Genomic DNA, 22083 nt, shown 5'->3' on the forward strand with positions numbered 1-22083 from the left:
GTGTTCATGCTTCCCAGCAGCCGTAAAAACTCTGATAAGTGCATTGATAGTTGTAGAGCACCCTGGGATATTCTACCCCATAGAAGAATTGCCCAGGTCTTTTCTCTTTCCAGCCTTCTAGTGTGACATGGATGGTAAAGAAGGTCCTCTTCGGGCTGCCCAATCACACCCTCTGAAAACTTGTCTACTCCAGGGGTCTCGGGAAGCCAGCCGAGCGAGGAGAGTGTTTTCCTGCTTACCCAGCGCTCCTTCTCCTAACAGAGTTATTTAAATTACCTCAAATAAAGCATTATAATGGCAGGCGTAATAATGGTTATTATTATTTACCAGGCACGGTGTGGATGTGTGTGGGTGTTGTGTAGTGGGTGGGTGTTGGGTTATCATGCAGTAGTTAATTATAATGGAGCATGAAGGCACACTATATGCATATTATCACTGCTGACAGTCTAATTTATTTCTTACTGGTGTCACACATGCTTACTGTGCATGGCAACTTTTCCCCCATTGAAATCATCAGGGACAGCACTGTGCTCCTTATCACTTCGTCCATATGAAGACCTTTGTTTCTCAGTTTGATCCATCTAGTCATGGATGGCTGAATGTAGCGACTGAAGGATAGGATGTTTGTGTAAAAGCTTCCAGTTTTCTGCATAGCTGCTGGTTTTCTCATCTATTTGTATTTATACAAATCCATGACCTCCAAAACCTAATATCTCTAAAATAGTACTGTTCCATAAATACAGGACACTGTTTTATTTTTAATTTTATTTTAATCATTGATTGGCAACCAGTGTGTTCAATAGATTTTTAGGATTTTTCTTTCAGATACAGCAGATTTTTGCACTGTATTCATGGGTCATGAGGGGCATTGCCCTAAATTACCTGTGTTCTATAGTCATTACTCAAGTTCAGCCAAACAATAAGCAATAATGTAGAAGTTCCACTGTCATGACATAATGTAGTAGAATAAAGGCATTAGATTAATACATACAGTATATATGATTGAGTCTAGGTTCTACTCGAGATTTCTACCTGTTTAAAGGGAATTTTTCCTTGCCACTGGTGCCAACTGCTTGCTCGTGGTGGGCACTGTTGGGTCTATGTAAATAATATTACAAAGACCTGCTCTATATGAAAAGTGCAGTGAGGTAACTTCTGTTATGATTTGGTGCTATATAAGTAAAATTGAGAACGTATTACCCTTGATTATGTCACAATAGGGACACAAACAATGAATTAGCATTAATTGATCAGTTAGCTGTTGGTGGCTATACCCAAAAAACTGAAAAGAAATCTGCAGACTGAATGAATTTGTACAAAATTGTTGAAAAGACACATAGACCTTATATGCTCGCTCTTTCTCATACATGCACACACATTTAGATTGGAGAAAAGATATATGCCCTGATGCGATCCCTCACAAGACACTTTGAAAACAGAAAGTGGGACTGCAGCAAGGTAGGCTGCTGTGTAACTTTATAATAATAATAATAATAATAATAAAGCCTGTTCCTTACTGTGAATATTTTTGCCACTGAAAATGTCAGAGCAGAATCTCCTAATTGATTCTGTGTGCGCTTGTGAGTTTGGACATTTGGACACGTTTTGAAAACAAAGACATTAATAGTTTGCTACTGTTCCTGCGGTGGAACTCTTACTTGTTTTGAGTGAGGTCAGGTGGAATACAGTCTATGGAAGGCTATAGGCCTATCATTTATGGCACGGACCAATCTTGCTTTGAGAGATAGGCCATATAACTGGAGTGCCCTCCTTATTGCCATTCTGTGTTGTTATTAAATGATCTAAGAGCATTTGTATCATGCATATTGGTAAGGCCACTCATGTGTGCTTTGAAAGAGCAACCTGTATTCACACACGGTGGTGAGTATGTGTGCATTTATGTAGGTTACAGCCCCCTCACCCACAGAATGAGAAGAATGACAAGACCTTACTGTATGAGTAAATTTATTGAGTGCAACTTACTACATATATGTCCCATAATTCTGCTGGCAAGATGATGCCAACCTTTGTGCACAACACACAGTACATCTGAGTAGTAGAGTAGTAGGAAAGACCAGATTGGGTGGCTGTGGCTGTAGAGCAGGTTGCCCGTTAATCGGAAGGTCGCGGTTCAATCCCTGGTTCTTCCAGGCTGCATGTCGAAGTGTCCTTGGGCAAGATACCGAATTGCCTCTGGTGGCTGTTCCACCAGTGTATGAATGAATGTGTGTGAATGTTAGTTGTAGTTTGAGCACTTAGGCTGAATGAATGTGTGTGAATGTTGGTTGTTGTTTGAGCACTTAGGCTGAATGAACGTGTGTGAATGTTAGTTGTTTTTTGAGCACTTAGGCTGAATGAATGTGTGAATGTTAGTTGTTGTTTGAGCACTAAGGCTGAATTAATGTGTGAATGTTAGTTGTTGTTTGAGCACTTAGGCTGAATGAATGTGTGAATGTTAGTTGTTGTTTGAGCACTTAGGCTGAATGAATGTGTGTGAATGTTAGTTGTTGTTTGAGCACTTAGGCTGAATGAATGTGTGTGAATGGTGAATGCAGATGTAATGTAAAAGCGCTTTGAGTGGTTGAAAAGACTAGAAAGTCGCTATACAAATACGGAGCATGTTTTCAACTCCTGACTTAACTGTTATATAGTGCTGATTATTTTGAAAAAATCTAAATTCTTAGAATTTTTTTAAAAATTAAAAAAAAAATTGAATAAAGAAAATCATATAATAGAAAATAATTACAGAGGTCCGTACATCAGTGACCTCATAGCTGGTTACATAGCTGGCCATGACTGTATCATCATTATTTCCAAACCAAACTTAGTAGCTAATATATAATCACAATACATAGGTTCTGCATTTTAAGGAAACATTAAATACAAAAATCTACTCACATTTTCTAAAGTTTGTGTTTGCCAGTGTTAAAGCTTGAATATCTTGGTGTTGCGCTCATGTGTTATCTGGTAAACCAGGACCATAGACGGTTAACTCCCAGCACTGAGAGGAGATGTTATCACCAGACTGGTCGAGGTTAAAGGGGGTGAACTTTGGGATAGGGGGATAAAGGGTTAGAAAGGGCTTAAGAAGGAGAGAAAGAGAGTGACATGAGGGAGGAAGGGAAAGAATAAAGGGACATGTGAGAAGAAGTTGGGAGAGGGGAAGACCAGGAGAAGTGGTTTGGAATAAAGAAGTACAATATTGAGTTTAGAGTGCAGAGATGACTAATGAAGGGTGACAGAGGTGTAAAGGTTTAAGGATCAATGAGAGTGAGAGATGAGGGGTGAGACATTTTCAGATGTGCAGTTCAGATAGTGAAATTAGAGGGACTGGAAAGTGCTAGGGCTGGACAATAAAACAATAATAATTATCGCGATATAATTTTTTTTCAATAACAATATACTAAATGTTCAATAAATATTCAATAAATGTTTGATTTTATTCACGTGAATCAAAAACAAATTAGGACTTAATTTTTATATTGAATGTTCTACCTCAGATTTGTGAAGTGATCCACTGTTTGGCCTCAAGTGTTGAAATCAGCCTTTAAACTGGAAAGAAATAAAGATTTGATACTTATCCTGACAATTATTGATGTAGAAAGATATGAAACTTTTTTATCGTGATAACATTTTTTGCCGTATCATCCAGCCCTAGAAAGTGGGTATGGTTAAAACATAGAAGGATGAGGGAGATATAATATGAAGAAATGACTGTTGGCTCTGTGGGCAAGTACTCAAATCTTAACAGGTTTGGTTTGGGGGAGAACACTTTCAGAATGTCTTGATGCTTCAAACACTTAGTTTGAAGCGCTCTGAAACCCAGAGGTTTGTTCAAAACTTTTTCTTGCCCCTTATGACTTATTTTTAGCGATGTAGCTGCTTTCCTTCATCTCTGCAATTACATCAAAAAAATCTGAACAAAGGCCAAAACAACCAAATTAAGAGCCAAGATGCGATAAACTAGAATTGTCCTTTAAAAAGTGACAAAGTCAAACAGGCTTAAACCGGCTGTGACCGTGGAGACGGATGAGATGAAGGACTGAGGAGAGGAAAGGGTTTGTGATGGTGTCAGGTGAGGTTAGGATGGGAGGGTAAGGTTAATGACAAGACAACTGTGTTCAGAAATGGCATTATTAAAAATGAAATTGAACGACCGTGAATAACAAATTCTTATTATTGATCACATCTAAGGCCTCATATTCATCTGTGTAGTACAATTACAACCCAATGCCACACATTAACTGTGAGCTCCTTTAGAGCAGGGCTGACCCACATCCATCCATCTCTTACTTACTTAGACGTACTGTACTCTCACTCTCTGTCTTCTCTGTAACCTTCCTCCATATCTCCAGCCAGCAGACTCCCGTGTCTCTTAGGAGGGGGGTGTCCCTGCTAGCACCCCGTCAATTCCACCTGTCAATCAAAATGCTTTGGGATGATGATTGGTTGTCATGTGTCCCCAGGGCTTGTCTTGTCAGTGAGGCTGACATACCTCAGATTACAGTCTGGAGTTTGAAATAAACTTAGCAGAAGCTTGTTTTTGTCCCATGAACACACACCCCAGGAAAAAGTTTTGTATGTGGGTCAGCATGAATGCATGTTAGACTTTATGGAATAACATAAAGAATGACTGCATCCAATCAATCCCAGTTTTCCTAGTCCATTTCACTTGTTGCCATCATGCAGGTCCAGTGTAGGGTATGCAGAGGGAAAAGAGACAAACGTGAAAGAAAAGAAAGATCAGCGTGGATGGTGGTCAGTTATTTCTGTTGTTTGCTCACCCAGTCCAGCTATTTTTAGTCTAATCTGGTTTAATCCTGGCTAAAACTGGTTTACACATGGAATGTTAAATAATTGTGGTTAACTGTTGTAATCTGGCATGGATCAAAACCCAAACTGAGAAGTCCAATCTTTGGTACTATTTCCTCTGTTCCTTCTCCTGCGTCAGTTCACCCAGCCGAAATTTCACTCCGGTTATGTACAATGAAAACATGTAGTTTGCTGTTAGTTAGCTAAGTAACTGATGTTGCGGATTAGGCTGCAACCAACCATTACTTTCTGTTGATTTAAAAAAAAATAAGAAAAAAAGTTTTCATTAATTAATTGTCCAGATAGTCAATATAAAACTATGACAAAACAACAAATCCTCACATTTCAGATGGTGGAATTACAAAATATTTCACTGTTTTTTTGATTATTAACTTTTGAACAATCAACAATCAATGAGATGTCACAATATCTTCTAATTCCTTTTCCATCGACTGAGTCCCAATAATTAATTACTCGTTTTAGCATTAATAAAGATAAAGTACAACTACTAACCACTAGCAGGTTTTTCTTTAACATGTTTGAAGCAATCAAATCTCATCTCATCAAGCAAAAGGAGTGTGACGTTCGAGCATGTAAATACATTTGTTTATATGGAGTGCTTTATAATACATAAGAAATCTGTTTATCAGTTGCGTGCCTTATGACCATTTTTTCTCTCTTTTACTGCAGCACAAGGTAGCTCATATAGAATGAGAGCAAGCTAAAAACAACATGTGTGCAGTGAAAAGTTGTGACTTGTAACCTGCAAGTAGCAGCTCATGACGAGCACTCGAAGCCAGCATCGCCCTCTGCATCCATCACCCACACTTGATCTGCACCACATATTGTGACTGACACACACTCTGTCACACACTCCTCTACCATCTCCTCTCTCCAGCCTGTCTGTGAGGTGTCACTCCCCTCCCCCGTCCCTGATGATTGATAGGCACAAGGCCCTAATCTAAAAGAACATTTCTCTGTGCTGTCCGCTTGCTATCAGCCCAGCAGCTCCCATGCACCCAGTGTGTGAGCCCATGGCAGGCCTGGCGCTGGTGGTGGGACTGGACATTGGCACTCTGATTACCAACCTATCAGATTCACAGCTTCTCCTGCAGCCACCTCACCACATCCTCCAATCCCTCCTCTCACATAAAAATGCACTTTGGCACATTTGTATTACTTGTCTGGGTGCTCATTGACCAACCCTTTCCCATAATGGTAAAATTGCACTGCTGCAATATTAAAAAAAGCTTGTTGGATCTAGATACAGTTGGAACTTGAGTAAAAATGTAAATTAATTATTTAAAAATCATACAATGTGATTTTCTGGATTTTTGTTTTAGATTCCGTCTCTCACAGTTGAAGTGTACCTATGAAAAAAATTACAGACCTCTACATGCTTTGTAAGTAGGAAAACCTGCAAAATCAGCAGTGTATCAAATATCAAATTCTCCCCACTGTATATTATATTGATCATACTGATACTCTGGCTGGGAGAGATATAATAAACTCATGTTAAAACTATGATTAACATGTGATGTTAATGATACTAAAGCTATCAAATATGATTAGATATGAATAGTAATGTTTATTTAAACAGATTCTGAAGTGAACTGATGTTTAATATGTCTGTACTTGATGATCTGGTTTCCCAGCGGGGGTACTCCTCAATTTTTTGTATGCATTCCAGCTGAATAATATCACACACCTGCTTAATGAAACGTATTAGGAATATACAATAACAAATATTAATTATGCTAAAGGAATTTTATTTAGTTAAAAAAGTCATTTTATCAATTAGATAGATATTAGACTGCATAGTGGACACATGATCTGAGTGCCTCCCAGCAGCTGTAAATAATAGTTTGTCAAGAAGTTTTCAGGTGGTATGGCATATAATTAACGTGCTATTTGGTATAGGCGTCTCTATTTTTCTATTATTCTCTATTGCTCGTGGGATGAGGGCAAAGCAGGCTTTGGTCCATGCCCCATTGGGTCCGTTCTGTGCCCACAAGCACAAACACCCACTTCACAAGAAATAAATAACACACACAGATGGCACAGACAGTTGAGTACCTGATATTCACCATGAGGGAATAAAACTGGAAAACAACATAAGACCTCCTGCTGTGAGAAGCAGAGACAATGGTTACACTGTAACAGTGATCAGATAGATCATTAAAATTGTTATAATCAAAGGCGTAGGTTTCGTGTCAACGTTAGAGGGGACACCTATTAAGTGAGGGGACGTGGGCTCCACTCCCACAACATTCTGGTGAACCTTTCTGTACCAATTTCTGCCTTTTTGCATCAATTTTCGAAAACACAAAATTCAGGTGGGAATTCAAATTCATTAAGTTTTCTCATAATCCCTGCTGAGTCAGCACACATGCAGGCATGATTTACTCATCACTCCTCTTTTGTGTCTCTTTTGTGTAACCTCTTTAAATGTGCATATTAGAGAATAAAGTAATAATATACTCTATAATGTAGGTTAATCATGTCATGTGACACGCTACTTCAGTACACACAAGAACCAGTACAGAAAATTGCAGTAGAACATTTAATATTCAGCAATTCACATTAATATAGACACCACCACTGACTATTTGTGTAACAATGAAGCACAATATAGCCAAACATTGTCCAAACATTTTAAAACTCACTTTGAGCTATCATTTGGGGTGTTAGTGTTAAAATGTCTCACTTTTGCTCTAAGTGAAGCCCTGGCTCTAAACTGATCCATTGTGGCAGTGAGGACCAACAAAATCTTATGTTTTTCGTATTTTGTTGTCATTGTGAGGATGGTAGAGCCATGTAAGTATAGAAGTGTAGTATCTTGCTTTCTTCTCATTTCCTCATCCTCATAATATCTGTCTTATCATGTTCTGTCTATTTCTCTCTATGTCCTCTGCAGTATCTCTCACTCACCAGTTTCCTTCCTTTATTAGACAACAATCACTTGTTTCCCCAATTCTTAAGGGGATTTGTGTGTCTACAGCAGCGATAGAAAAGTATTTTGCCAATGTGCCGAAGTAATATTGGTTATGAAATCAACTGTTAACAGCACGCTCTACAGTACTCCACATGGAGTTTTTTTCCACTTCTATCCAGGAACTTTGATTCTAAATTAACCCTCCAGCTTTTACAAACTGACTATAAATACTTAAAAGAACTGTAAAGAGTTAAATAAGGGTTAGTAAAAACCAAAACTTGTTGTGTATTGTAGTTAAATTCATTTTATTGCTTTTAGTTGATGCAGAAAATGCTTTTTTTAAAATTATTATTCAGAACAGCATTGCAGCCTTCAGTTTCCTTCATTCAATCGGGAGATATAAACCTTACTGTGTTGTAGGATGGAACACAAATAGATAGATGAAGCTGAATCATAAACTCTTTACAGTTTCCTCATTAAAGATTCTCTAAATTCATTAAACAGATTTATTACAGGAAGATGCTTTAGTGAGCGGTATTTGTGCACTCTTTCTAGATATGGACACTGAGTACTGAGGAGAATCTCTGTGTTTTACAGACCTTCTTATGTTCCTTGTGTTTGTTCGCTTCACTCTCTGCTCTCTTCTCGCTCTTGTCTGTTTAATTGATGAACCTCTAAATGACCCTGAGTGTGTCGAGCAAGTCTATCACTCTTTAACTTTTCCATGTCTCCTTCCCTGGTCCGCGCTGCCGATACCAGCCTGATTGAAATGTCCTTTTTCGCGGGAGCCAGAAGGAGTTGTTAAAGCAGACAGGAATTAATGATTGAATTAATTATCGGAGTCACATACCGTACAATTAATTTTGTGGCTTTGCCTCAGTCTTTTTTCCTCTCCCCATCTGTGCGTAGAATGTCAAGAAACATTTTCTAATTAATTTATGTGTGATTATCAGGGATAGTTTCTGGAAGGTCTCCACTTTCAATTTGTGACAGGCTACAGAGGAGAGAGGGAAGGCTGGGAGAGAGGAAGGTAGGAGTGTGAATAAGGGAGCGGCTGTGCTTGTGAAGTGCGTGCCATCTCACACACACACTCATGCACACGAAGTTTCGCATTAGAATTACTCCCAAGAATTCCTTCCTTCCCCTCGAGTCATTTCTCTCCAGACAGTGTTGTTTTGCTTTGAAACTGAATATCGGAAAGTTTTAGACTGTTTCCTTCTAAACAGAAAGACAGAGAATATAGATTTTAATTTTAATTGATTTTGTCCTGCTTGTAAAATTCCTAACACTTTCTTGAAGGATTGGTTTGGATAAATCTACCTAAATATAGTCTGATTCAGTCAAATCAAGTGAGTATCTTTATCTTGACATGTGTTGAATATCTAGGCTATATAACAAAAGTTTTAGGCAAGTGTAGAAAAATGCTATGAACTCAGAATACTTTGAAATATAGACATGTAAATAGATTATATTTATCAATTAACAAAATGCAAAGTGAGTGAACAGAAGAAAAAATTCAATCATATTTGACACACAAATCAGGGATTTTACAGGCATATTGTCATTTCTGTGTGTACACATACATACAGACTTGCCAGTTCTATCGTTCACTGCTGAAACTGGTTCACATCATTTTAAATTCACATGATTTCCCTCCCTCTGTCTCGTGACTGGTTGGATAATGCTGGACTTTCTTTCTCACATGCATGCAACGCGTTTTTTTTTTTTTCTTATCAGCAATATAAAAAAAAACTGTGTCTGGTGATTGAACTCTAAAATGAAGTTTTTGCATGTGAATGTCAGTATTCTTTGCATTTGTTTGTCCTCATTGAGGAGGAGGAAGAGGAGGGCTCATCTCATCAACAGTAGCCCTGTCACTTGTTCTGTTTTCACCCCCTTCGTCCTCTGAACAGGAGAAAAAAAAAGCTTTTAGTTTTTTCCACCTTATTTTATCTTTCTTCGCATATTTGTGAATTTGCATGTTTGCTTCTTGCTCTTTTCTGGTGGTGTATGTATTTTGTAGATAAAAGTTCAGCAGTGCAGTTAAGAGAAATTAGTTGGGTAAACAGTGGTAAATGTCAATGATAAAGTTCTGTTGAAGCTCATCTGATTAGCGGGGCTACGCAGGTGTCTTATCTTGCCTGTGCAACAGAGGGTAAAATGGAAATGATTGCGTGGTCCTGAGCAGTAGATGCCTATCCCAGAAATGTCTATCTGCCGCTGAGCCAAGCCTGCCGGACTCCAGGGACCCAGGGGTGCTGCATGGAAGATCATGGAGAGAGAGACAAGAAAAAGAAAAGGAGGCGCAATCAGTGCTTGCTTGTTGTTAGGTTGGGGACCTTTATCAGCCAGCATTATAACTGACCTGAGTGTCATTAATGTGAAAGCTGGGTAGAATTAATAAATGCAAATTTTTGACTTTACCAAAATAACTAAAGAAACATGAACATTGATAATCAAAGTTATGAGATAATAAATTAGCAGGGTAACAATGAGTGCACTGAATTGATGGTTTAGTGATATGAGGTTCAGATGTGTTAAGTAAGCCAATAAGATGGATATAACTATTTTGTAAGAACTCTGAAATGTATCTGAAATATATTTCTAACAGAATTCATTTTGTGATTTAGTACGTTTGAAACTCTCAATCTCTAAAAACCTTAAATGAGTCTTAGCAGACTTTTTTAGAAATGTGTAGAGACTTGCTTAAGAAAATCCAGTTTATGGTTTAGAATATGTATATCTTCACAGCAAAAATCTAGAGAAAAGACTGGAACAAGACCAAGATTCCACCTAGCTGCATTAATCTGTGTTTTTTAAAATGACATTGAATCAAATTACTAAATTAACGAAAGCTGCTCAAACCAAACCACCAACTATGTGACATGGACAGATTATTACTGTAAGGGAGTTTTTTCTTATGTGAATCGAGGGTCTAAGGATGGAGCATGTGTGTACAGATCGGAAAGCCCCCTGAGGCAAATTTGTGCTTTGTGAAATTGTGAAATTGGGCTATGTATTTAGTATTGACTTGACTTGTGGGATTAATTTAAGGAAACAAAATACAAATGTGTGCATATAAGTGATCAAAAATGTTACCTTTGATACCTTTCTGGCTCTGTAATATTGTATATGTGTATTGTATGTAGTAGCTACATGTAAACATAGAACACAGAACTGTATCTCTTCCAACATTAACATAACTACAGCATCTGGCTTGTGTTTTCCATGAGGACCAGAGAGAGAATAGGAAGAGGAGGCGTTGGGATTTGTCATTCACCAGAGGTTAAACCCCACCTATTAGTGCGGGGTCAGAGTAGCACGCAGATAAAGATTTCCTGTTGTGTGGTGTCAAAAAATCAATAGCTCCGCTGCGATGTGCTCATTTGATATCAACAATAGTCTTTTTAAAAATCAATTAGGCCGGATAGAGGAGAACATCAGTGTTGGGTTACACCTTTCTTTTTTCCCTTTATGCCTCATTGATATCCAGTCAGGCATTCTCTTCGTTGATGGTGTTCCTTCCTATTGGATGACCACCTCTTTTTGACAACTGACGTCATCATATAGTTTGTGGGTGTGTTGCAAGTAGAATTCCATCTATAACTTGTTAAAGAGGTGGCATTATGCTCATTTTCAGGTTCAAAATCTTATTTAGGGGTTTTACCAGAACAGGTTTACATAGTTTAATTTTCAAAAAACACCATATTTTTCTCGGACTGCACATTGCTGCAGCTCCTCTTTTCACCCTGTGTTGAAGGCTTCGTTTTAGCTATGGAGTGATACATCTCACCTCTCCAAGATCTTTGTTGGGGGTTGCACATGCGCAGTTCCTAGTTAAGGACTACTAGCCAATCAGAAGCAAAATAGGTCGGGTCCTGAGAAGCCAGTAAACACGGCTTTGTTTCAGCTGTACATGTTGCCGACCAGCTTGGCAACATAGACTGGAGCGAGAGTTTCAGAGTGGTGAGTTATTAACCTGTAACAAAAGTATCTTTCATCCATAAAGTTTTAACTGAGCTCTGTCTCTACATCACAGTAACAACTTTCTGTCCTCTGACTGCCTGGAGGGTAGCTAGAGTTTGGAAGGCAGAGAAGAGATGTGTGCTGCAGCTCACTGTTTTCCACCTGTGTTTTTGAGGGCATGTTGGAAGAGCAGCTTGGCGATCGTTAAATGAGGCGCATTTTGCCTTCATCCCTGTGATGTCACAGGGTTCAGAGCAGTGTTTTCAGTGGGAGATAGGAACTCCCTTTGGGCTGGACTTTAGGCTTTTTCACTTTGCAAACCTGTTACATGCACAAAAAAGGAGAGGGAAAAAGCTAAAAAGCTAAATATGACCTTTTTAAAATCTAAACAAAGTTGTATTGTTAAGGTGATGGTGAATTAGTAGAAATGACCTTAGACATAAATAACTGTGGCCTAGTCGGCCATGATTGTTTCTCCTGCAACATAACATATCACTTTTAAAGAATTTAATTAAAAATACTACTGTTGGTTTATAATGCATTGAATAGTATAGGGCAGCCAAAATGCATTTCTGATCTGCTACTAGGTTACGAACCACAAGACTTCTCAGATCATCTGGGTCTGCTTTCTGTTCCCAGAGTCAAAATTTGAGACTTTTCTGTTTACTCCTGCCTTTTATTAAATTAAATGTGGGACTATTAATTCATATCTTGGACTGTACTGCAACAAAGTTTAGTCATTCACATACATACAGTAAATATACCAGCATTTGAAGATACTTTATGTTGAGAACAGAAAATGCAAGAGGATCCAAGGTAGTGCCATGTGGGACTTGACATGGTGAAACATTTATGTTTACAAAGAAGCACCCATTGTGAACAGTTGGCTCCTTCTAGAACAGTTTCTGTTACACCCACCTTCAGAAGCCAAAAACAGTTCTACTCAAGGTCTGCTCAACATCCTTGCACCCCCTGCAGTGGCTCTAAGCCCCTCTATGTTGGCCCACCCCCCAGTTTGAGAACCACTCTAAAAAGATTACTTTTTATATTATCAATATTTAATATTGTCGAACCATTGGTTCCAAATAAGAAAGAAATATATTGGAAACAAACTTCTGACATGTCTTCCAGCTTGCCAGCTTCTGAACAAACCCGCAGTTGGATGGAATCAGCTTTTCCATCTTTGGGTTAGGGGACCGTTTTGGATTCTTTCAAAAGTTGTGGACAGTTTCCACTAAGTAAGCATTTATTAATATTATGACATATCAGTTAAGATAACAGCTCATCTACAGGCTTAATTAATTTTCCTTCCAAGCTGACTATACCTAGACATGTACAGTATCATCTGAGAACTCAACAATTAATCTCCCTGATTAAGTACAGAAGACAACTTTTGTCTCTCATATTATTTCCAATAGGGCTGAATGTTAAGTAGTAGTAGGGCTATAACGGTGCTGAAAACAAGACCGACACCGCAACACAAACTTCCACTGTCTCGTGTCGCGGGTCCGTGGGACAGAATGGCGACACACCTACTCCCGGCGACAGTGTTTACTTACTAACTAAATCTGCTCCCTTTTTCGTCACTGCTCTTTTCCACACACTCACCCACACTGCTGGTCTCTCACTACAAACACAGCCGCTTGTCACGCCTCTTTCTGTCTATCTCTTTCATAGCAACAGGTGCACCGCATGTGGATCGCTCTGTAATGTCCACCATGTCCGCGTCTTGTAACGTCATACCCGATAACATCCCTCTCTGTGTTTCTCTGCAAAATGCTAAAATGGGTCGCCAAATATAGCCTGCTTAAGCAGCTGCTAACATACATGGGCGGCCCCCAAGTAAAGTAAATGGAGGAAACACTGTATTAGAATTTTTGGCTAGCTGTGTGCCTATATTTTGTAAATGTTACACAGTAAACCTATTTTATTATCTTCCAACTGCGAAGAAGAAAACCGAGGTATGAACCGAATCGTGGATTTGGAGAATCCTTACAATCCTATTAAATAGACATCTTAAATCATTTTAATGTAATTTAATTTTGTTACCATATTTCTTTACTCAAAAGTGGAGATATTTTTCTGCAAGTCTACCTGATTTTATGTGCTGCGATTTAAGCTTTATCTTTTTTTTTTAAATTCACTGACCTTTGCGGACTTGAGCATGTCCAACAAATAACTTCATCAAGGCCTCCATAAACATTACAAACTTTCCATCACTCACAAATGAATCAGCATTAAATCTTTTTAAAATATCTGATATACAGTCCCAGTTCCTGCCTTAGGTGATTTTCTATCCCTGCTCAAAAATGTAAAAAGTTTTCACAACCAAATCAAAGTTCTGAGACTCGGAGAACATACAGTATTGACCAGTATGCTAGTTCACCTTTTGATGCTGTAATATCAGCAGTTGTGTAACATCAGTGAATTTGGCAATAGATGCCATCTTTTTTATGATTTGGATTCTTATTTTTATTTTTTATCAGCATTGCACTCATTAATAATCTAATTCTCCAATAATGGATTTAATCTGTGAAACATAATAACTTTGCTTTGTGTGATTTCCAGGGACAAAACTCACTCATTAAACAACAGAACAGTCTGTAAGCTGGCAAGACAAACAACACAAAAAGACGGTACTGATCCAAAAATTCTGTAACAACATCATCAGCACTCTCTCCTTCTCTCTCCCTGTAATTCTCTCTGCCACCACCCCCCCACCATCACACGCACTCATCGGTTAATTGTGTTAGTCATTTCATTAATGACGGACTGATTGTTTTATTGTGTTGGCTCGTCAAAGAGACCTGGACGCCCCAGCGGCTGCTGAAGCGTCCGTATTGATAAGCCTTTGTGCATATGTGTACGTATGTGTGTAGCTGGTGACAGCGGGTGTTTATTGGTGTGATGGTGTGTACAGGCTGGATGTGTGTGGTCACACTGTGTGTTTGGCTGCCATGTGTCAACGTGTCATCTTGTGGACCTGTGTGTAATTTGTGTGTGTGTAAGAGAGATTGTAAGATTGTGTTAGTGTGTGTGTGTGTGTCAGCTAAATGAGTGAGGCAGTGTGGATACTGTGGAGCTGGTTGATATTGATAACAAACCCATCCTGCCCTGTGTTTTGGGGAATGGGTCATCTAGCACTGACAGAAGGAATGGTGTGTGTGCACGCTACACATACATTACAGTGTATGATAGTGATGGGGTAGTATAATAGAGCAGTGAGGGTAGTACCAGCCAGTGCAGCCATATTGATAAGGAGTGCTGGATTATTATGCAGGTCGGTGGTGGGCAAGAGGGGTAATTAACAGGGATTAGGGTTGTTGGAGGCCTCATGTTACCCCAGTGAACATAGCTAACCTGCTGGGATTAGCAAGCAATACTTATTAGTGGAGGTGCACAGATAGCACTTTGTCTCTACCAGTATGAAAAGGCAGAATTTTATTGAACAGACTCCATGACAACTACTTAATCCACATTCACCGATGTTGCCTATTATTAACCAGTTCAACTCCATTATTTACATTTAGCTGGATGTACATGTTTTTACATGTGTTCATCAGATGATCAGTAATAATGATGTCAATGTATGTTAATAATAAATAAAATAAATAAAGTTTTATAATGTAGCCAGTGGGGCTGTCACTTTTTAACAAAAACACAAGACTAAGAGTCTGCAGCCATGCTAGTAGCTCTGTGAAGCTGCACTTAGGTTCAGCGGCGCTTTTAGCTAAGGGGTAATGTCAGCATGCTAACATGCTCACAACGACATGCTTTAAACGCTGAGCAGGTATGATGTTAACCATTGCTGTGTCTCAAATTGCATTCTTCTGTACTTACACCTGCTATTTTGAGTTCATAAATGCGTTCACACTGATAATAATGGCAAAATGCAGTGCACTATGAGTACCCAGATGGTGTACAACGGTCAAAAAGTGTGGAATGCTAGACACTCCTCAACAGTCGCCATCCTGGCTATGTAGCAGAAGGGGAGTTGAGAGCTGCTCTGGTGAACATAACACCATACAAATGGAAATTATAAACTGTTGCAATTTGCTATTAGAAAGAATAGACGGTGAAAATTCACAAAACACATGGAAGTTTACTAACAGAAGTATCCTAATTAAGACACAGCCTGTTTACTATATTGGTTTAGCATGCTAACATTTTCTAATTAGCAATAAATACAAAGTGCGGCTGTGATTGATGCGAGTGTGTTTAGTATCTAGTTGTAAACCACTATTGGACAAATTTAAAAATGTATTCTGACGCTGTTGCATTCAAATACTCACCAGGTCCTTAGAATTTATCCTTTGGGCACAGCAAATGGTTTGTACATAATATGGTGGCAGTTCAATAGTTAAAGAGATTGCCATTCCTAGAACCATGCTGCTAGCATGGCTAAAAATCAAGTTAGAACAAAAAACAACAATTTGTTAAAAGAAAAATTGTCTGTTGAGCACGGCTGGATATTTACCTCCATTTGCATTAGAGAGGAAAATAACAATTGCCTGGTTTAGTGATTGCTGAGCAGGAAAAGCAATAGACTGACATATAAATGCCCCTCACTGGAGTACAATGGCCTGTTGCACTTATACACTTTAAATTTTGAATTTAAAGTTATTACTTGAAAATTTAATTTTTAATTCCAAATGACAGGTAACATCTCAAAATTAATGGCATTTTGATCAGGTCTTAACTTAAAGGATAATTATTCCAACCTGGTCTATTCCCCATAAATCCTCTATGGGTCACGCTAACTTTGTACTCGCCTCCCTCCTAAGTGTGTACGTATATTGGGGCAAGCATCATTCTGTGTTTACTTTCAGTAAAAGAGGATGTTCTATGAACTTCAAAGAGGATGTCAGTGCAGATTTATCTTCTGATTGAAATACAAGTAATTTTGATTTGATTTTTTGCTCATTTTGATAAATTAAACGCTTCTTGTATGGAGTTCTCTATCTTATCCCTTATCAAGTGTGCCTTTATTCACCTGCTTTTATGCACATTGCATGCACAAGTGGAAATGCTCAAAATTTACATGGCTACATTGAAAAAGTATAGAAAAAGAGAAATAAAATTAGTGGCAAGAGAAGCATATTTTAACTGAATACACCTTGATGTTGCGGTGCCTGCTTTAAAACCATTCACTGTGAAAATGGTTTCACTCCACTAGAGAGACCAGAATTTAAATAATATAAAGAACAGGATGTCAATGATGTACATATCCACAATGTTGCCATGTTGCCCTTGTTCATTTACCTTCCTAGCTGCACAATAGTTTATACAAACATCCCAGTTGCATCAGAGGAATCAATTCCCTATACAAATTAGAGAAAAAAACAATCGCTGAAATCTCAGGAATGCACTTAAATCTTTTTAAATATTTAACTTTAATAAAGGAGTCAGCTTCTTCTGTAGCAGTGCCTGGTTGTGTTAGCTTTTTTTCATGTGCATCAAGTGCACCTCAGAAGTCTCCATGAAAACATTTAGATATTTAGGTTGGCCTCGACCCTGCCACGACAACAAATGACCCGTTTGATTTGCCTAAATGCATGGTTACAGTACATGAAAGGATGTGATGCAACAGGTCATGAAGGGACTAGGATAACACGTGTTCACCTCTAATACCTTACAAACTAATGCTTGTGTCGGCCTTGTTTATAAGTTAATATCTGTGTTAGCTCACCGAGGTCAAATCCTCACACCATTTCACAATGCGGGTCAATTGAGCTGGTCAGGCTGATAAGAGTCCCATGTGGTGAGGATTGGCCAATGACACAGAGGCAGACTGGACATTGATGGAGCGTTGAGATACCGAGGGTCAGAGTGGCCAAACTGAGGCCCCATAGGACGATAGGAGATAGGATACTGGCTGGCCAGGCCCTGGACTTCAGACTCTGCAGCCAGCAGGTTAGACTGTCTGAGGAGTCATGTTTGGGTTGGCACTTGACCTGGGACTGTAATGTGACGCTGACCTAGCTCGAACCTAGAAAACCTGTGTCCAAAAACCCAACAGAATCTGACCTGAACAATCTGCATATACTCTTTTTAGTTTGATTTATTCTAATAAAGAAGTGCGACTAGGTTTTCTGCAAAAATCTTTGGGAAATCGAGCTCCACCAAAGTAATTCGTAAAAAATTTAGCCTAACCTGACCCAAGCACAACAGTTCAGGTCAGCTCTTGTTGCTTCTGGCATCAGTGCTGTGCTCTCATGTGCACCGGGGCAAGAGAATGAAAAAGTAGGCCTGGTATACCACGACTGGTAAACAACGTGTGCTAACACAAGTGCAAGCTCTTAATAAAGTATGTGATGTAATTTTTCGTGTGCAGACTTGTTTGGATCCTAATAAAACAGATTCTATCAGGCCAACCAGTTCCGTAAAGTTTTATCACTGTGTGACCTGTGTGTTATTCATTATACCGCATTGTACAGAGTGTCATTGCAACCTTGAGCTGTGAGTTAAGAGAAACATACCACTTCCTGTGTGACTTTGCCACAACAGTCTTTCCGACAGCAAAATAATATATTCAACCGCTATTTTGCTTTTGACTTACTTTATTAAATTTTCTTCTTCTCCCTGCCTTGCGTCCCTTCTACTTTCTTCCCTCAAACCACTCTCCTTCCTGTCACCCCTTCCCTCCTCCCCACCATAACCCCCCCCCACCACCCCAGCTGTGGGAAAGGCCTTTTATCAGCGTCTGTCCGTTGTTCTCTGGTGGGGATAGATATAGAGAAGATAGATGAGTGTTTTGACATGGAGAGTGTTAGACAAACACTCTTATCGGGCCTTCCACTTTAGACTGACCCCCCGAAACAGTCGCCTGAACCATGGACGAGATGGGGGGGGGGGTTGTAGGGAGGTTGGAGGAGAGGAGGGGATGGGAGGCAGATTTTGTATGTGTTTTGATCAGAGAGAGAGTTGGACAGTCATAACGAGGAAGCTTTTTCCAGAAGTTAGACCTTGAGGCTGCTCGTGTAGCTGAAGCAGCTGGCATTAATCCCATGTAGTAACTGGAGTTCCCACTGCTCAAACTTGTTCATTTGTCCTCAGATGTGCAGAGACTTTCTAAACTACAGACCGATGATCCCCCTGCACTCAGAGCTGTGTCAAGTTTATAAATAGACGGATCAGTCCTCCATGCCTCCTGGCTAACTGGCTCTATCTGGGCTGTAGCGTGCTCAGACCACAGCTGTCAGTACCCTCCTCCCACAGTTATCACTTTGAGGAAGTTCACAAGACGTTTCCCCTGTTTGAACAGACTGGGACAGAAAGTGCTCAGCTGGTATCAAACTCCCCCTGCTGTTGAGTTGTTGACAGTTTTTGCTGTATGGTCTGAGCTGCCGCAAGGGTTTGGGTCAAGTTCAAGCCACATGCTGCTTTTGCCAAATGTTTTTTTCATGTGGTGTCTGCTAAATGCTGTGAGTCATGTTTCCATAGTTTTCCAGTATATGCTTTGAATGGCTGAAACCGATAATTGGATGAGATATTGTTTCTACCAATACTCTGCATCTTTAAATGTTGCCCTGTTGATGCCATAAACATTCCCAAAATGACAAAACATCTACTATTCATAAACTTAAACTTTCATACGCTTTACAAGTAAAATGTGATTGGTGAGCCTGAGGTCAAACTGTACATTTAAAATGATGTGAATGCTTCCAAATGTTGAATCTTTAAAATGGTTTCTTCCTCATATTTATCATTGAAGGACACTGCCTGGATGAAGGTCAATATCCCTTCAGCACACTGACATGTTGAAATATTTGTTAGACCTACAGTTGGCTTATTTCTGCTTCCCTGACGTTAGGAGCTTCTCTCTTCTCTCCTCCCACCAGATGACCTGGAGTTAAGTGAAGAAGGTGGTGACAGCAGGGTGGTGGCCGGCAGGGACCTCCTTGCAGACACAACGTGGGGCCCATACCCAGGAATCCTCCAATCAGAGGGCAGCCCAAATGATCAGGAAACAGAGGTAAGAGCTCTAATACGACCACTGTCTCTGGCGAAGACATTCCAAGCATAGTCATTTATGTTATTCTCCATGATGAATCCCGTATGTCTTTTTAAAAATAATAGTAATAATTATCTTTATTTATAGAGCACTTTTCAAAAAAGTATTTTAACAAGTGCAAAGAAAATAAAACACAGATAAAAACAAAATACACGATTAAAGCAAGAAAACAAAATACAGACAAAATATATATAAAACAAACTAAAATCAGGCAGGGCTCTCCTATAAAAGTATGTTTTAAGAAGGGATTTGAGAGTTCACTGACTCAAATGATTTTTAATGAAGATCTAATAGGAGGATCTAGTGAAGCTGTGATAAATACAAACACATTGTGACACCGTTGATGAGCTTGGAGTTCAGTCCAGTCCAGAAGTCTTATCATCTCAAACTCAGTGTAACAACAGCTGATGACAGCACACACTGCACAGTGTGTAGGCTGACCATGTATGATGTTTGTCTACATATTCTAAATTCCATCGGTAATATCTGACGTAACTGTTAAGCATAATCATGTTTGTATTATTAGGTTTTTAAAACATATTAAAACTGTTGATTACTGTTTTATTGTAACTAGAATAAAACTGTTGAAACTGTTTGCTGATTAATTTATTAGTTGATTGATCAGAAAATAAAGGAATTGTGATGATGCATTATTCACATAAGTAGTTTATTTAAAAAATCTTCACAAATGCATTAAATTGTGTAAAAGATTAGCTTGCTTTGGACTAGTTCTAAAATGAATTGTTAACAATTTGGTCATTTATCAAGCAAAAATGTTGAACATTCTCTGGTTCCAGCTTCTCCAATGTGACGATTTTGCGCTTTTCTAAAGATTTACTGCTGTTACTGTCATTGTAAAATGAATATCTTTGGGATTCAGACTGTTGATTGACAGAAGAAGCAACCTGGAGAAGCCATGGCCTCTGTGGAATTCAGTAGTATTTTTCACACTTTCACACATTTTATAGACTAAACTAAATTTGATTGATCAAAAAAAGCTACAACCAAAAGTTTTTAGTCGTAGCCCTATTTCTGGCTGTTCCATATTATTATAGAATGCGTACTAGCTTTTTTAGCAGTTGATCAGACAGGAATCATTATTTTGAAGTAATCAAAAACACATTATGCAGATTATTTGATAGAGAAAATAATTAATACATGCAGCTTAACGTAGGACAAACCAATAAATGTATATATATATATAGAGGAAATCTTGAGGCTTTATAATAACATATCTTATAGTACACATTTTGCATATTGCAACACTGAGGGGAGAGTAACATGTTGTTTTACTGCAGCAGGCTGAAGTGAGCCCTTCAACTAACTGAAGGGATAGCAGTTGGAAAGGTCAGGGGTCACTCGTGTAACAAAGAGAGACAATAAATAAGCACCATATCACATTTGTGTGTGACAGTGGTTGGAAATGAAAACAGCTGCGTGTATCTTAATGTGTGTGTGTGTGTGTTAGTTTGGAACAGTGTGCGGGACCGGATGGAGCCCTATCAGAGGCTGGGTTTGTGCATCATGTGCAAGTCCATCTAATCATATGATACTGATGCTGGGAGAGGCTTCCTGGCATGGAGCACAAACTTGGACAAATGCACGGACTCACATGCAGGGCCGTTCACACACAGGCTACCAAATTTTTGCCATGGATCTACCTTGCTACACCTGGGTTGCTTGTCTTATCTCCACCCAGTTCAAATAAAGCCAAATGGAGTTTATACCACACATCTGGGGCCTCTCCTCTCCTCTCCTCTCCTCTCCTCTCCTCTCCTCCTAGCCCTCCCCAGACTCCTGTTCCATCCTTTCCCCTCTTCTCCTCCTCTCCTCCCAGCTCTCCCCAGACATCCGCCTGTCTTTTATCTCCACATGGCGCCATCCTCCTGGACAACAAACCCCAGTGATTGATTCCTGCTTGATAGGCTCTCATTTCTAAGATTTCGTTTATTATCAGTGAGGTTCTGAGTGTACAGATAGATGTCTGTGTGTGTGTGTGTGTGTGTGTGTGTGTGTGTGAGTCAGTGCTCATGCACACACATGCACATGCACACACACACACACACACACACACACATCTATCACCTTTTGTTCTTCCCCTCCCTTCCGCTGCCCATACCGTCCTATTCCTCCTCTAAACTGTAAAACTTCTTTTGAGGGCTTTGCATTCATATGGAAAGCATCTCGTTCTGACTCTTAATACTAATTTTCTCTCTTCTCCCTCATTTTCTGTCCCCCTCCTCCCCCTCTTATCTGTGGGCAGAAGAAGTGAGGAGACGGACCTTCAGTATCTCCTGGAGATAGTGGCAGTAATCGCACATTCCTCCTGTGTTTCACCCCCTGTCACTTCACATCC

At 39.3% G+C, this 22083-nt stretch overlaps 1 protein-coding gene across 1 annotated transcript in view; it reads left to right on the forward strand.

Annotated features, from left to right (window-relative positions):
* Positions 1-22083, forward strand: part of zfpm1 (zinc finger protein, FOG family member 1) — a 114746-nt gene that overhangs the window by 65093 nt on the left and 27570 nt on the right. Inside the window, exon 4 of the mRNA XM_038705090.1 lies at positions 19555-19688. Coding sequence (XP_038561018.1) covers positions 19555-19688 — 134 coding nt within the window. The remainder of the gene's footprint in view (positions 1-19554; positions 19689-22083) is intronic.

Source organism: Micropterus salmoides, unplaced genomic scaffold, assembly GCF_014851395.1.
Source record: "Micropterus salmoides isolate LMB-PRFRI ecotype aquatic unplaced genomic scaffold, ASM1485139v1 Ms_hic_scaffold_8, whole genome shotgun sequence".
Taxonomy (NCBI): domain Eukaryota; kingdom Metazoa; phylum Chordata; class Actinopteri; order Centrarchiformes; family Centrarchidae; genus Micropterus; species Micropterus salmoides.